The following is a 17,649-nucleotide window of genomic DNA, read 5'->3' as shown; positions in this document are numbered from 1 at the left end:
TGGATTACAGGACCGGAGGCAACATGGATTCACTAGAGGTAGGTCTTGTCAGACAAATCTGATCAATTTCTTTGACTGGGTGACCAGAGAATTGGATAGAGGATGTGCGCTAGATGCGGTGTATTTAGATTTTAGCAAAGCTTTGACAGTGTTCCACACAGACGTCTAATAAATAAACTGAGTGCCCTCATGATGGGCCCTAAACTGACAGGCTGGGTCAGGAACTGGTTGAGTAGAAGGCGACAGAGGATAGTGGTCAATGGAGATCGCTCTGAAGAAAGGGATGTTGCCAGTGGTGTGCCTCAAGGATCTGTTTTTTAAAAACATTTTTATAAGCGATAATGCTGAAGGTCTGTCGGGGAAGATGTGCCTCTTTGCGGATGATACCAAAATCTGCAATAGAGTAGACACGCCGGATGGTGTGAATAACATAAAGAAAGACCTGGCGAAGCTTGAAGAATGGTCTCAAATTTGGCAGCTGAAATTTAATGCTAAGAAATGCAAAGTCAGACATTTGGGCTGCAAAAACCCAAGGGAACAGTACAGTTTAGGGCAGTGTCTCGCAAAATTTTTCGAGCCCCCTCGTCTACAAAGCCGCGCTAGCGTCTTCCAGGGGCACTAGCGCGGCTTTGTAGAAAAGGGGGGTATACCTAGTGTCCCCGGCTCGAGACACCCGGAAGTGCACTGGCGTCAGCGTGATGACATCATGTGCATGCATGATATCAGCGTGCCGCCGTCACTGCATGCATTAACATCAGTGCACCGCAGTCAGAGCGAGCGCAAAGGCCCTTCAAACGGGCCTTGCGCCGACTGAAAGACTGGCGCTGGAGAGAAGGGGCGGCAGAGAGAAGAGGAGCTGGCATCGGGAGATTGCTTACAGGACATGCCTCTCTTTGCGAGAGACACGTCCTGTAGACAGTCATCAGGGGCCAGCACCTCTCCTCTTCCCCAGTGTATCTCGGCACACCAGAAATCTCATGAGGCACACAGTTTGCGATACACTGGTTTAGGGGGTGAAGAACTTGTGTGCACAACAGAAGAACGGGACTCGGGTGTGATTGTATGTGACGATCTTAAGGTGGCCAAACAGGTTGTAAAGGTGACGACGGAAGCTAGAAGGATGCAAGGGTGCATTGGGAGAGGTATGGCCAGTAGGAAAAAGGAGGTATTGATGCCCTTGTATAAGAATATTGTGTGCAATTCTGGAGGTCACACCTTCAAAAAGATATGAAAAGGATGGAGTCGGTCCAGAGGAAGGCTACTAAAATGGTGCGTGGTCTTCATCATAAAGCATATGGGGACAGACTTAAAGATCTCAATATATATACTTTGGAGGAAAGGCGGGAGAGGGGAGATATGATAGAGATGTTTAAATAAATATGCGGTGTAAATGCGCATGAGTTGAGTCTCTTTCGTTTGAAAGGAAGCTCTGGAATGAGAGAGCATAGGATGAAGTTAAGAGGTGATGGGCTCCGGAGTAATCCAAGGAAATACTTTTTTTTACAGAAAGGGTGGTAGATGTGTGGAACAGTCTCCCAGAAGAGGTGGTGGAGACAGAGACTGTGTCTGAATTCAAGAGGGCCTGGGATAGGCACATGGGATCTCAGAGAAAGGAAGAGATAATGGTTACTGCGGATGGGCAGACTAGATGGGCCATTTGGCCTTTATCTGCCATCATGTTTCTCTGTTTCTATGTTACTGGCCCTCTCGCCATCGCTTAGTCTTTCCTCCTCCTGCCACATTCTGAGAGAGGACTTTTGTCTTTCCCAGCATTTAAAGTAGCAATGAAAACCTACTTTTTTTAGTGTATGGTTCGTCCAGCTGAGGATTGTGTGTTAGACATGATTAATGTTCTTATGAGTTTTTGGGTGATAATTTTTTTTAAGACTGTTAGAATGAATGACTTCTGTTCTTTTAAATTTATTGCTAGAGCTCTTTTCTTCCTTTTTATTAACCTTTTGGAAAGGCGGAATAGTAAATTTTTTAAGTAAACAATAAATTTAACGCGAGAGGAGGACAAGAGCTCCCAGTACAGCAGCATGGATGACTCAATGTAAGCTTTTCTCTAAATCTGGACACAATGTAAAGTTGTTAATGCTACGTAGTGATGCAGCCTGCCTGAGCGGTCGCACGAACGGAGAGCTCCTGCCTCACTCCCACTAAATCGGCGATAAAACCGGCCTTTCTGTGTCCCCACTGCAGAAACGAGCAAGCGGGACGGGGAATAATACCCTACCCTTCCCTTGATCCTCAGGAGCGACCGCAGCAGCACGGGGTATGCCCGTTAAATCGGCAAAAGGCACCCGGGACAAACCCTCTCTTACCCCCTCCAAGATGGCGGCGGAGCAGGCCACATTCACCATCCCCGCTGGCAACTGGATCACCGACATCACGCGATCGGTCACGGCGGCGCTGGCAGATAAACTTAATAAAATCCAGTCGGCGGTGGACGAAATGCACGAAAAATTTGACTCCCACAGCCAGCGCCTGACAGAGGTCGAGCAGCGCGTGTCCGACCAGGAGGACGCGTGCGTGACGCTGACTGCCCAGGTGGAAGACCTAAAACGAACATCGCGGGAGTTACTAGCGGCCCTGGAGGAGCAGGAGAACAGGAGCCGTCGAAACAACCTGCGGCTGGTCGGGCTCCCGGAGACGGTGAGTGAACAGGAGCTCTACACGATTTTCAGCACGTGGCTCCCTGAGACCCTGGACCTGTCTGGGGGCGCGGAGGCCTTCGCCTGCGAACGGGCACACCGTATTGGAAACCGGCCCCTGGAGGGGGGAGGGCGAAGACTGCCATAGCTCGCTACTCTAACTGGAGGGAAAAGGAACTCATACTCAGGGCATTTCGAAAGGCGGGGGCCTTGGATTATAAAGGATCCCGAGTGCTCATATTCAACGATTATTCTGTGCGGGTGGCGGCCCAACGCAAGCTCATGGCGCCCTCCTGCACTGACCTCCACAACAGAGGAGTTAAATTCGCGCTGGTCTATCCAGCGAAGCTTCGAGTCTGGCATGAGGGTAAGACTCTCACCTTTAACAGCGGAGAGGAGGCCAAGGCGTTTCTGGCGACTTTACCCGCCTAATGTTATCCTGAACCGGCTGCTGTTGATTTGAGATTCACCTACAACTACAGCTTGTTATTTCCAGGAGTTGTGTTGGAGTCCCATTGAACCTAGCATGAGGGGCGGATGCCTGCTTGCCCAGCCTTTGTGTGCACCGGGGGACCGTGAGACCAAGCCGCTGTTGCGGTGGTGGGGCTCACTCCCTTAGCTTGGATCTGATTTCCGAACTCGAGTGGCTGGAGCAGCCTGAGTGAACTGCGCACGGCTTTGAGGGGCTGCGGTGCCTACGACTTCCCCGAAGACCTCTACATTTTCTCTGACTACAACACATCCTGAAAGACTCTATCTGACCTTGGTGTGGGCCGCCATGGCTGGAAGGGGTCCCTTTTGGAGCGGCCTGCGGCAGCTCTGGAGAATTCATTTGGACTTGTTGGTATCACCTTTTCACTGTCCAATGTTTATGTTTAATTATCTGCTTTCTTAATGATTACAGGGACCACATGATAGGGGTCTTGTTCGGTGGGTGGGGGGGGAGGGCTCCGGGCAGGTTGGGGGACTCATATATGGGTATGTATGCTGATGGGATGGGATCAGCATGGGGGGGGGAAGAGTGGGGGGGGGAGGGTGGAGGGAGAGTTGTGTGGGGGGGTGTGAGTGGGAGTGTGTGGCTGAATCCGGGATGAGCGGACAGGGGGGGTGGTTGGGGGTATGGGGGGTGGGAATAGAGGGCACTAAGATAACAAGGGCAGCGAAGCTTAGCTGGGAGGCTTCGTCTGGGCCTATCTGCTCTTTCTGCATAGGACGAATGCGTGTCTGGTTGGTGGAGAATGGATGAGTTCACACACCCTGGGAGGGGTATTCCCTTCCGGATTGTAGTGCTGCACAGAGCTACTCTCTCACTATTATGGCTGATTTAAGAGTTGTTACCTTTAATGTCGACGGCATCAGGTCCCCGGTAAAGAGATCCCGTATTCTTACCAGTTTGCGAAATTTGAAAGCGGATGTGGCTTTCCTGCAAGAAACACACCTCACTCAGATTGAACACTCTAAATTGCGGAGAAACTGGGTCGGGGATGTTTATTCCTCCACCTCGGGGGGACGGAAACGCGGGGTGGCCATACTGTTGCACAAGAGGCTGCCCTTTACCTTGCATAAACAATTGACTGATCGGGAGGGGAGATATGTACTTGTGCTGGGGGAACTTTGGGGTTTAAAACTGTTACTCTGCAATTTGTATGCCCCCAACTCTTACTGTCATAAATTTTTCTCCTCGGTTCTCTCCCTAATATCGGCCTATCCGGATTACCAGGTGGTCCTGGGGGGGGACATGAACATCACTGCAGACCCGGGGGTGGACTGCAAACCTCCCAGGGCAGTCTGAAGGATCATGACAACAAGGGGGTGGGCTTCCTGACGCAGCATCTAGGTCTGGTGGATGTATGGCGGACGCTGCACCCATATGACTCGGATTTCACTTTTTACTCTCATGTACATAAAGTATACGCCCGCTTGGACTACATCCTACTGGACCAACGGATGTTCTCCAGGGCTACCAGATCGGAGATAGTGGATTCCACGATCTCGGACCATGCTACTGTGGATCTTACCCTGACACTGGCAGCGGGTAGCAAGGTCTCCTCTTGAAAAATGGCGTTACACCTCTATCAAGACCGAGAATTCCGGACATTTCTCCGGGCACGATGGGCGGACTATCAGGCTACTAACGATACCCCGGATATCGGACCGATATCTTACTGGTATGCCTCCAAGGCAGTCCTGAGGGGGCATGTGATCGCATACACCGCAGCTAAACGCAAGGCCCGGGGAGCTGAGCTCCTGTCACTCACGAGACAGTTGCACAGCTTTCGCAGGGCCCATATCTCCTCCCTCTCAGACAAGGAGAGACAGGAATATAAGACAATACGTGATCGTATCGAGACTTTACTTCATCAACGAGCGGAGCAGACTCTTGCGTTTCAACGGTACAACATGCATAGATGGGGGGGAAAAACGGGGAGACTACTGGCGAATCTAGTGCGACCTTATAAGAAACGTCAAATTATTACAGCAATCCGTGATGCTGGGGGCACTCGGCACGAAGGGGAGAGACGAATTGCGGAACAATTTGTTAAGTACTATGAAACCCTATATGGCAAAAGACCTTTGGATGAGCTGGCCCTTCAGAATTTCTTCAGGGAGTTATCACTCCCACGCCTGGAGGAGGATCAAGCCGCATCCTTGAGCCTACCGATCACCGAGGCTGAACTCCGGGTCACCATACGGTCCCTTAAGCTGGCCAAGGCGCCCGGCCCGGACGGGTTTGGGCCCGAATACTACCGCATTCTAGAAGATCTGGTGGCGAAGACCCTGAGCGCAATGTATAACGAGGTGGCGAAGTCGAGGGGCTCCTTTCCGGATAACATGGCTCACATAGTCCTACTCCCTAAACCGGGTAAAGACCCGGACTTGGTGGGGTCGTTCCGTCCAATCTCCCTGCTAGATCAGGATATTAAGCTTTTAGCTGCGACTTTGGCGAGACGTTTGAATGGTATTCTTCCCGATCTTATTCACCCAGACCAGGTTGGGTTTGTGCCGGGCCGATACGCCTCCATGAATTTACTGAGGGTTTTGGGAGCGATTCATGACAGGGTAGGCAGGGGTGGCCAGGAGGCGGTGGCGGGACTGGACATGGAGAAAGCATTCGATAGCATTTCTTGGGACTATCTCTTTTGGGTCCTGTGCCGGGGTGGATTTCAGGGCGACTTTCTGGCCTGGGCTTCAGCCTTATATCATAACCCCAGGGCGCGTTTAATGATAAATGGGGGCTTAACGGAGGACTTCGGTTTGCAGAGAGGAACGAGACAGGGGTGCCCGCTCTCACCGCTCCTCTTCCTCTTAGCTATCGAACCCCTTGCGGCAAAAATCCGGCAGGATGTGACCATTCAGGGAATCGTGGTGCGGGGACAGGAATGCAAAATCAGCCTGTTTGCAGATGACATCTTACTCTACCTGGACCATGTTTCCATACACCTACCCAGAGCTCTGGAGGTGATTCGAGCCTTTGGTGCGTTGTCGGGTTTACAAGTTAATTGTAGTAAATTGGAGCTTCTGTTACTAGCGGGGGGCCGGGCGGAACCTTGGCATGCGGTGTTGCCAATCGCACCCACGACTAAGCCGATGAGATACCTTGGAATATACCTCAGCACTGATCTACCCACGCTTTACAATGCAAATTTCCGCCGGCCCCTTGAGGCCATCGCAAAATTGTGCCAGGCTTGGCAGGACTTGCCGCTGGGGATTCTGGGTCGGGTGGCCTTAGTGAAAATGATTCTGGTACCAAAACTCTTATATCCCTTACAGGCCATGCCGCTTTGGCTTACCAGACGGGATGAACTTGTCTTCAAATCCACTATCTCTCGATTCGTTTGGAGGTCCCGTACCCCTCGGATAGCGATGTCCAAACTTATCTTGGACAAATCATTGGGGGGACTCAATGTCCCGGATATTCGGCTCTATAATGTTGCTTCTCTCCTCCGCTGGATCCACGAGGGCTACACTGAGTGCCCACGCTACTCCCCTAGGGGATGGATGGCGAACTGGTGTGCCCCTTTTCAATTTATGAACCTCATACACCGACATGATGACCCAGGGAGACGTTACACTGTTTGTTCCCATTTTCTACGCCCGTTTCGACTGGCGTGGCGCTGGTGGAGGCGAAGACAGCAACTGCCACCGGACGTATCCCCTTTTCTGCGTCTGGAGGGCAACCCCAGGTTCCTGCCTGGCAGGGGTAGATCTGTATTTCAGCACTGGGCGGCCCAAGGTTGTATGTCGCTGGAACACATACTTGATTTGTCTCCTACGGGATTTCCTACTTTTCAGCGGGTTCGGGATGAGTGGGACCTCCCCTCGTGCTATATGTTTTCTTATTTTCAGATTCGCCACTACTGGGAGACGGAGCGTAGGGGAGCGGCCAGGGCCTGGGATAGGGGCCCTTTGGATATTCTGTTTTCAGCTACTCAGCCCGCGCTGAATTCTCTTGCGCACTGGTATCGAGTCCTTAAGTCGTCTCTCGCCACGTCGGCACTCACACCGGTGCGTAATTCCTGGGAACGAGACTTGGGACAGGATATTTCTGAGCACCAGTTCACTGCCTGCTTCGCAACACTTTATTCCTACACTAAATCTGCAGACTTCCAAGAACTTCAATATAAACTTCTTCATAGGGCCTTCTTTACGGCACAGAGGGGGGCGCGACTGGGACTCTGGGAGAGTGGTCTTTGTATTAAATGCAAGAGCAGTGCTGGTACATATATACATTCCTTTTTGGAGTGCCCCAGGCTGGATGTGTGGAGGGTGGCCCTCCCCTTGTTGGAACAAGCGGTGCAGCGTACTGTGGAGTGGGACTATGGGTTCATACTCCTGGGTCTGCAGACCTCCCTCCAGGACCAGGGATTCACCACACCCCAATGCAGATTTCTCTATAACGCTATCTTAGTAGTAAAGAAATTGATCCTGACCTATTGGATGTCCGAGGAGCCCCCTCCGTTGCCGCACTGGAGGAGTCGGCTCCGAGAGGTGGCTCTGTTTGAAATTCGATCCCATGCGAGAGCGCCGAGCGTGCTTAAGCAACACTACGCTGGCTTATGGGTGAGACTGCGGGACTTGGTGTCGTCACACGCAAGGGAGGAGGACCAGGGGCCTCCTTAAACTGGATTTTACTTTAAGTTTTCTTGATGGGCCTTCGGCGGTTCACCTCCACCAACTGGCTCTTTTCATCTTTCTCTTTCTTTTCTTTTTCTCTTCTCTTTCGTTACTTTGGTGTCCTGGGGAGGGAGGGGGGAGGGAGATACCCGGGATATGAGTGGCTGGTTTGTACGGGATGGATGATGGTGAGTGCGATTGGTGTTCTGAGTGTTGTGTGGTGTTTGGGGGTTCTTCTAATGGAAAAAGGCGGGAGATCACTGTTCCAGATGGGCGGCGTCCTTTACGATTGTACTTACCAGCTTTTGCCCCCGCTGCTCTTTTTGTTTTGTATTGCTCTATTCTCGTATATTATCTGCCTATGGGGGTACATTTGGGGCAATCCTGCTATTGTTCATGTTCTTGATTGTTGTGTGTGATGGACTGATACTTGCCTTTTTGATGGTTGCTGTTACGCCCTGCTGGGTGGTGTATTTTTCTCGCTGTCAATAAACATACGTTTAAAAAAAAAAAAAAATGCTACGTAGTAAAGTTTAATGTTTAAAAAGCTTTTATATACCACTTCTCAAAATATCAAAGTGATTTACAATCATTTGGTTAGAATAGAAACTACAAATATCTGTTTTGGTTCTCAGGAGATTAGATGGGAGGGAAGCGTTGTTTGAAAGGTGCAAATCCTAAATCACAACGGGAACTGATTTTGCCATAGAAATGCATTGGGGTACAGCACAAGAACTTTTTCAAATTCACCTCCTCCTTTCCTGCAATTCCAGTGCTTCACTCCCACAGACTTTGCAATGGCTGGATTGTACCAATAGCCTCTTTGACTCAGTGGTGTAGCCACCGGGGAGGGGGAGGGGCTCAGGAACTTTGGGCTCAGGAACCCCCAATATTGTGGCACCATTGCCAGTAGCGTAGCAAAGATGAGAGGTGCCTGGGGGCGGTGGCACCCCTTCTCCCCCCCCCCACTCTCCCTGCTGTGCGCATGCCCCTTCCCTTCCTCCGTACCTCTAACTTTTCTGGTGCGAGCAACATCAGCAACTTGCTGCTTGCATTGGCACTAGCTCTTCCTCCAATGTCACTTCCTAGGTGCGGGACCTGAGAGACCGACGCCAGCGCCAACAACAGGTTGGACTTGCTGCTCGCACCGGCGAAGAGCTAAAGGTATGTCTGCGATGATACCCAGATCCTTTTCAAGGGCGCTAATCCCCAAGGTGGACCCTAGCATCCAGTAACTGTGATCTAGGTTATTCTTCTCAATGTACATTGCTTTGCATTTGTCCATATTAAATTTCATCTGCCATTTGGACACCCAATTTCCTAAGGTCCACCTGCAATTTTTCACAATCCGCATGCGTTTTAACAACTTTAAACAGTTTAGTGTCATTTGCAAATGTAATCACCTCACTCGTCGTTCCAATTTCCAGATCATTTATAAATAAGTTAAATAGCACCAATCCCGTACAGACCCCTGTGGCACTCCACTGTTTACTCTCCTTCATTGTGAAAAATGACCATTTAACCCTGCCCTGTTTTCTATCCAATAACCAATTCCTAACCCACAACTGAACTTTGCCACCTATCCCATGACACTTTAATTTTCTCAGGAGCTTCTTGTGAGGAACTTTATGAAAAGCTTTCTGAAAATCTAGGTACACTATATTAACTGGCTATTCTTTATCCACATGTTTATTCACACCTTCAAAGAAATCAAGCAAATTTGTGAGGCTGAACCCATGGGGCAGTTGCAAGGGACAGTTTTTTTTGGGTGGGGCAGTTTGCAGCATGATATGGCAACTGAACAGGGTTGGGTTGGAAAGAAAAAAAAAGGGCAGGAAAAGAGAAATATGGAATTGGAAGCAGCAGGCTATACTGATGCTGGAACTTTAACGTACACAGTTATTCGGAGTATGTTCGAGGAAAGAAGACAAGAGCACCTTGTGAGCATGTACATTCATAGAGAATGGCACGGGGACAAATATCCCTGCCCCATTCCTGCAAGCTCTGCCTTAACCATACAAGCCTCAAACACGTATGATTTTAAAGCGTTCAAGGCTTCGAGGCTTGTGCAGATGAGGGCACAATAGGAATAAAGAGATCCTGCAAGGAAGGGGGAAAATCTGATTGTAGCAGGTTTTCGGGTCTTGCCGCATCTGTGAAGAAAGAACTGACATTTCAGCCATCATGCTGTGACTTTCTTCAGGGTATGCTGAGGTCTGCAGTGTGTCTTTATATATAGTTGGTTCACAGATCTGTTTGAGAACAGGGCAGTCTGTGGATCGAGAAGTTTGAATTTTTGACGAGAAAGTTTGTGGGCTGACCTGATAGAGAACAGGGCAGTCTGTGGGTCGAGAAATTTGAATTTTTGGCGGGAAAGTTTGTGGGCTGACCTGATAGAGAACAGGGCAGTCTGTGGGTCGAGAAATTTGAATTTTTGGCGGGAAAGTTTGTGGGCTGACCTGATAGAGAACAGGGCAGTCTGTGGGTCGAGAAATTTGAATTTTTGGCGGGAAAGTTTGTGGGCTGACCTGATAGAGAACAGGGCAGTCTGTGGGTCGAGAAATTTGAATTTTTGGCGGGAAAGTTTGTGGGCTGACCTGATAGAGAACAGGGCAGTCTGTGGGTCGAGAAATTTGAATTTTTGGCGGGAAAGTTTGTGGGCTGACCTGATAGAGAACAGGGCAGTCTGTGGGTCGAGAAATTTGAATTTTTGGCGGGAAAGTTTGTGGGCTGACCTGATAGAGAACAGGGAAGATGGTTGGTCATGAATTTGAGTTTTGGCGAGAAAGTTCGTTGAAAATCCAAGTTTGAATGTTGGATATTGGCGGGAACGTTCGGGACCCAATTTTTAATGTCTGGAGAGAAAGAGAGAGCCTGAAGTCTGACTTTTAAATTCTGTCAGAAAAGAGGCTGGGACATTTTGAGATGGCTTAAATGTTGGTTCTTTCTACACAGATGCAGCAAGACCTGGAAACCTGCTACAATCATGACGCCAGCCGCGGGAGCCTAAGAGAACAAGGGGAAAATTTGTCCCCTTGTCATTCTCCATAGCTTCAAACAGCATTAAAAAAAAAAAAAAAAAAACCTCCCATGACAGACAATTCTATAACTGGGTACACGAAAAAAGTCAGATTATAGGTTTAGGAAACTCTGGGATTACACCAGAACTGAGTCAGACTATTCTACAAAAATTAGAGCCTTATCTCTAGAACTGGCCCAGCAACTCAGCTTACCTAAACACTGGCCCTCTAGCAGCCAGTAGCCCTCTGTGCAGGAGCAGGTGTAGCCTCCTTCTGTATTAATGCAGACCTGGGTAGGATTGCATTGATGGCTGTCGCTTGAGCATTCATCAACATCTGTAAAAGAAGAATACAGCAGAGCAGTTAGATGAGATAGTATTTGCCAGGAAACTTTACCCATGACAGAAGGTGGGGCAGGAGGCACTTGAGAAGCCGACAGGGCACCATCCAGTCATAGGAACCAACTTTTCAAAATTTTGGGAGGTGCTAAACTCAACACACATCGGTGTTGCCTGGTCACGGTAAAGGGGTTTTCTCAACATTGGGTGTGCTCAAGGAGGAGGCACTGAACGATTTGGGAGGATATTTGATCCTGGACCGTGTCCTGAGGCTTTTCCTCCAATCCAAGGTGTTTTGTAGGGACATGAACTTGATGATGACTTGTTAGGGCATGGCATTTTTATACAAATTTATATATAAGAACTTTTGAAAAGAAAAAAAAAATTTATGAAAAAATTTTCATAACAAAACATTAATATTTAGAAATTCTTAGAGATATACATTTATTGATTGTTGGTAATTAGTAACGTTGGCGATGTGCTCATGCACCCCCCGAGCTGGCATCAATGCTACCAGTATGGAATATTTTAAGGAAGCTTTCAGCCAGGTAGCAAGTCTAAGGGCTCCTTTTTCAAAGCCACGTTAGTTCGCGCTAAACCGCCGGCCGCACTAGACGCTAACGCCAGCATTGAGCTGGCGTTAGTTCTAGCCACGTAGCGCGGGTTTAGCGTGCGCTAAAACCGCTAACGCGGCTTCGTAAAAGGAGCCCTAAAAGTTGGTACCTCACTGTAGACACTCGTATCCTATAATGGCATCTGGGTGCCTAGATTCAATTAAAGAATACGAGGTTGATATCGGCGTTCATACAACTTCCACCCCTGCAGTTACACAGCGACAGAGTCGGTGGAAAAGCAATACGGTCATACGGACAATCCAAGCAAAATATGGAAAACCTTCGGCCTGTTCAAAAACATCAAGATCATCAAACTAGGAGAGCACGCAGTTACGGGAACGTAACGTTTTATGGCCAAGACCAAGGGCTCCTTTTACTAAGCTGCGGGAGCGGTTTTAGCCGCAAATTAGCGCACGCTAAGCCCCGCGCTACGTGGAAAAACTAACGCCAGCTCAACGGAGGCGTTAACGTCTAGTGCGTGCGCTAAAACCTCTAGCGCAGCTTAGTAAAGGGAGCCCCATGACGCTACTTGATTGGTTTTTCGCGCCTTTACAGGGCTGATGGGTTCGTCATCGGCCTGGTTGAACGTGATTTCTTCACTGAGAGGCTCAAAATTGGCTCTATGGTGTATTAATTATTTTAGAATACACAAGAAGAGCGCTTAGCTTAAGCCCGACGGTCACCCGACCGTTTCACTCTCAGGTTTCCTCAGGGGCTGTGGCCTCTTCAAATAATCACACCTCGACTTTTTACTTTTTTTCTGAGGTTATTTATTTATTTTAGGTATTTATATGCCGCCTATCAAAGTTATCTAAGTGGTTTATAATCCAAGCATTTTCCCTATACTTCCTGGTGGGCTCACAATCTATCTAAATTGGGTGCAACATTTCTCTCCCCCCTCCCCTCCCCTCTCCTTCCTTCTCTTTTTCACCCCCCCACCCCATTGGAAGCGCAGCATTCACAACTCACAGCTTTTGCTGGCTTCAGGCCTTCCTCTCTGCCAGGTCCTGCCTTCATGGAAACAGGAAGCAGGTGGCACCTAGCTGAGAGGAAGGCCTGACACCAGCAGAGCAGTAAATTATGGATGAGGCCACTGCTAGAAGATAACGACGCTGGCCCTTGGAGCACCTGTTTATGGGCTGCACCCAGGGTGGACCGCTCCCCCTGCTCGCCCCATGGTATACCACTGCCCCCGAGTCCAATATCTATCAGGCACTGTTGAGGGAGTGGCATCTTGCTGCCGGGCCAGCCTACTTGCTGGTCAGCTCTTTCTACCACTTCCCTTCCCGGTATCTAATCCTTTCACCCTCTCCCCCCATGATTGGCATTTTTTCCATCCCCCCCCCCACCTTTGGATTTATTGCCTGGCGGTGGCAGCTATTCACAGGACGGCCCTGCCACCGACCCTGGCGCTTCTCTCCACTGTGGCCCACCCTCTCTGACAACTTCCTGTTTCCGCTTGGGCAGGCCGCAGTGGAGAGAAGCACTGGGGTCGATGGCAGTACCGCTAGGTGAATCGCTGCTGCTGCCTGGCAACCTTTGCCACAAATCTAAAGATACACATGGGAGTGGAAAAAAATTGCCAATCGGAGGAGAGAATGTGAAAGGATTAGATGCCAGGAAGGGGTGTGGCATGGCGAGCTGACCAGCAGTTAGGCTGGCTGATAGCAAGTGCCGCTACCTCATGAGTGCCGCCACAGGCCACTGCCTCAGTATAGGGCCACCCCTGCTCAGGTGCATGATCAGTCTGTATGCATGAGACGCACCTCTTACTAGAGGTAATCAACAATTTAAATTATCTCTTCCTTCCAAGAAAGGGATTAAAGGAGTCAAGATTTTTAGTCAATCTCTGATTTTTAAGTTTTCTCAACTTTGGAATGATCTTCCACTCCTTTTACGGCGTTCTGGTTCATTTCAACTTTTTCGTAAATCTTGAGAAACCATTTTATTTGCTAAACACTTTGAAAATTAATCTCCCGAAACTTAGTCTTATTCTTTATGGTTTTTATTTGTTAAGTTAACTATTGCAAACCAAGTCGAGCTTTCTTGGAATAACGTCTCGGTAAATAAACCCAAGCCTTAAGTTAGATTAGTTGTTCTATCATGGCAGAATGTTTCCCTACTGACTACTCTCCTAAGCAGAGCTTCTAGCTTCCAGAGATAATCAAGTTTTTCTCCCTCTTTTTGACTTGCGTTTCTAGACTGAAAAGCAGTGCCAAATCTGCTTTCTAGACTGGAAAGCAGTGCCAAATCTGCTTTCCAATGCTTCTAGGCACTCCTCTTTTACAGCTCCAAAAATCTGGTCCCATTAGGCTTTCACCTATTCACCTTCTTTTTTTTCCATGGCGTTGCACTCACTTCAGCACCATCTGGATAGCTTGCTCCATCCAATTTTCGTAATCATCTTCTTCTCCAGGCCCAGGAAATCTTCTTGAGAAAGTTCTTAACCTCTTGTAAACGGTGTTTTCTCTTTGACTCTTTTGATTCTTTTCTAGCCCCCTTCCTAGTGCTACAATAATAGAGGAAACTAGAAACAGTTTCTCTGAGACTGGTTTAATGTCAACCTGGGTTCTGCCTCACTGATTTAAGAATTCAGTGAGTTCCTTCTCTAGAGCAGTGTTCTTCGCCCGCCGGTCCATGGACCGGTGCCAGTCCGCAAAAATCTCCTGCCGGTCCGCGAAGGACCAGTGTCCCCCGCAAGCACTGAGCTAAAAAGGTGGTTCACTGCAAATGCATGGTGGACCACCCAGGCAAAAACACCAGCGCAGCCGTCCTCCAACACCTCCAGGCAGCGCCGGGGCCGCCAACAGGGAGCTCGCACGAACCTGGTGCAGTGGCCGATGGGCAACTCTGGGTTAAAGGCCGCTGGAGAGCTGGAGGTGCGCGAAGCGGGCGCCATGCGGCAAATCCGCCAACCGTGCTGCCCGAAGGCATCCGCTGTGCATGCACAGAAAGCCACCGCCTCCCCGACCTACGATCTCCTCTGGGTCCTCCCTTAAAAGAAGCAGAAGGTCCTACCGCTCCCAGACCCAGCCCAAAAGGAATGAAGGCCATAGAAACATAGAAGATGACGACAGATAAGGGCCATAGCCCATCAGGTCTGCCCACACTGACCCACCCCCAAGTCTACTATCATAGGGATCCCACTCCTGGTGACAGGTTCCCTTGGCTTAACCCTCTAAGGGATCCCATATGGGCATCCCATTTGCTCTTAAATTCTTGCACGCTGTTTGCCTCGATCACCTGCACCGGGAGCTCGTTCCAAGGATCAACCACTCTCTCGGTGAAGAAATATTTCCTGGTGTCGCCATGAAATTTCCCGCCCCTGAGTTTGAGCGGATGCCCTCTTGTGCTGCTGTAACACATGGCACGGAACCGGAGCACAAGACACAACCTCCCGAGCCCCCAGGTAGGCTGAGGAGAAGCCTCCTAATAGGAAAAGTCACTCCCCCCTCCCCCTGGTCTCCCTTGGCAGTCCAGTAGCGGCCACAGTGAGTCCACACCAGCCACCAGCACTCCTCAACTGCCGGTCCACAAAACAATTCCTCCATTTCTGCCGGTCCATAGGTACAAAAAGGTTGAAAAACACTGGTCTAGAGTACTATCCTTTGTCTGTTCTGAGAGACTACTAGCTTCTTTCACTGCTAGAATTATCCAGGATTTGGCCTCAGTGTCTGGCACAATCTCCCATGGACGTTTCCGAGGGTCTGTGTCATGAGGACATACAAACAGGACTAGTAATTTTTCCCGTGTGGAGTTCCCCAACTTACCTAGGATTTTTATACCTTCCACTTTTGTGTTTCTCTCCAGTACAGTCTGAATTTCCTGAGAAATAATTCCCAAAGGAACCTCTTACAATCAATACACCAATTTTGGTAAAGTTTGCCTTGCCATTTTCAGAGTAATATCCCAAAAGCACACAAACCAGTTTCTATTTCAGACCTTTTTCTTGTGTTTATTTTATTTTCAAATCCCTGCCCCTCTGGCACACTTATACAGCAAAGTGAATGCAGGAAAATATACCAAAATTGAGGTAAGCTCTTTGGGATAGGTCCCTGCTGTCCGGTCACCATTTCTGTAATCCCTGGCCTCCTATGGTACCCTATGGCTGGTTATGTGCACAGGAGCCAGGCCAGAAGAACACGCTGTCTGCCTCGATCATCAGTGCAGGTGATCGAGGCAGACAGCGTGCCAGACTTTTAAGAATAAATGGGATACCCATGTGGGATCCCTACGAGGGTCAAGATAAGGAAATTGGGTCATTAGGGCTTAGACAGGGGGTGGGTAAGCAGAGTGGGCAGACTTGATGGGCTGTAGCCCTTTTCTGCCGTCATCTTCTATGTTTCTATGTTTACTGTATCAAGTAAAAAGAGAAGAAAATATAACAAATAGAAACTCCCCTTATACCAGTATATTCAGGGTTCTGGGACATTGATCCCCAGAACTATATGTATAGAGGTAGCCATCTACTTAGAGAAATTCTCTGCTAGCTTCTGGCAAACTATTAACCAGAGAGAGACAAGCTGTTTTGTAAAAAAAAAAAAAAAAAAGGATACATGGCCCCGCCCCATTCTGTCCCAGCCCCGCCCCCACACAAACTTAATCTCTTCTTCCCCAGGTTGGGGCAGCGTCTGGAGGGCCTCTGAGCATGCATGGATGCAATATGATGACAAATTTCCAGGCACAGGCCCTCCAGACACAGCTCGGGGCCTTCCAAAACCTGGACAAACAGCTGGGTTTTGGAAATCTCCCCGGGCACCTGGTCAGTCCTCTAAAAAGAGGACATGTCCAGGTTTTCTCGGACATGTTTCTCCCTACTCCAAAACTGCTCCCTTCCCCTTCTCCCACCAACTGCTTTCTCTTTCCCTTTACACTATTCTCAGGTTGAAAAAAAAATCTCTGTTTTTCGAAAGAGCCAATAGTAGCTTTCTGCTCATGGCAGTGGGAGGAGTCCACATAGGGGGCATGACAGCCTCCCCATTGTCATGATATCAGAAGCAAAGCAGCTCCCTGTACCTTGAAATCCCCAACAAAACCCCCTTTTTCTTCGGCGCGTGCTTCCGTCTTGCGCTGAGTTGCTGGCGCTGAGTTGTCTTGCGCTGAGTTGTCTTGCGCTCAGTTGCTGGCGCTGAGTTGTCTTGCGCCGAGTTATCTTGCACTCACTTGTCTTGCGCTCAGTTGTCCCGCTCGTGCACATTTCGGAAAATAATTTGCGCTCAATTGTCTTGCGCTCAAATGTCTCACGCTCGGTTGTCTTTGCGCTCACTTCAAATACCTCACGGGCCGTATCGAGGTAGAAGAAGATATCTTCTTTTTCAAAGGTCCGACGGCGACAAGAGGACATACATGGAAAATCAGGGGCGGGAAATTGCACGGTGACACCAGGAAATACTTTTTCACCGAAAGAGTGGTTGATCGCTGGAATGGACTTCCACTTCAGGTGATCGAGGCGAGCAGCGTGCCTGATTTTAAGAAGAAATGGGATCGTCACGTGGGATCTCTGCACAGAGATAAATAGGGGAGGGTCATTGGGGTGGGCAGACTAGATGGGCCGCGGCCCTTATCTGCCGTCTTTTTCTATGTTTCTATGTTTCTAATGCTCAATTGACTTCCGCTCATTTGTCTCGCGCTAAGTTGTCTCGCGCTGAGTTGTCTGTGCGATTTTGTCCACGCACGATTGTCTTGCGCGCAATTGTCTATGAACCGCTAATATGCATTACATTTTCAGACTGAAAAATCTACAGGACAGAGGGTCCCCCACAAGAAGGAAAGGAATGATTTACAGCAGTGATTTTTTTTTTTTATCACTTTGTCATGTGATCACTTAAGCACAGAGCCCAGGAAAGGGGAATCACTTCAGTTCTGATGGACTGATCAGAGAAGGGGAGAATCCTTTTAACCTTTCAAA

At 49.1% G+C, this 17,649-nt stretch overlaps 1 protein-coding gene across 1 annotated transcript in view; it reads right to left on the bottom strand.

The window, feature by feature from the left end:
* FBLN5 (fibulin 5) overlaps positions 1–17,649 on the bottom strand; it is a 115,006-nt gene that overhangs the window by 58,742 nt on the left and 38,615 nt on the right. The window contains exon 5 of the mRNA XM_033952519.1: positions 11,003–11,125. Within this exon, the coding sequence (XP_033808410.1) occupies positions 11,003–11,125 (123 nt within the window). The remainder of the gene's footprint in view (positions 1–11,002; positions 11,126–17,649) is intronic.

This window comes from Geotrypetes seraphini, chromosome 7 (assembly GCF_902459505.1).
Source record: "Geotrypetes seraphini chromosome 7, aGeoSer1.1, whole genome shotgun sequence".
Taxonomy (NCBI): Eukaryota; Metazoa; Chordata; class Amphibia; order Gymnophiona; family Dermophiidae; genus Geotrypetes; species Geotrypetes seraphini.
The sequence above is the reverse complement of the archived record's forward strand: the minus strand, read 5'-3'. Positions and strand labels throughout refer to the sequence as shown.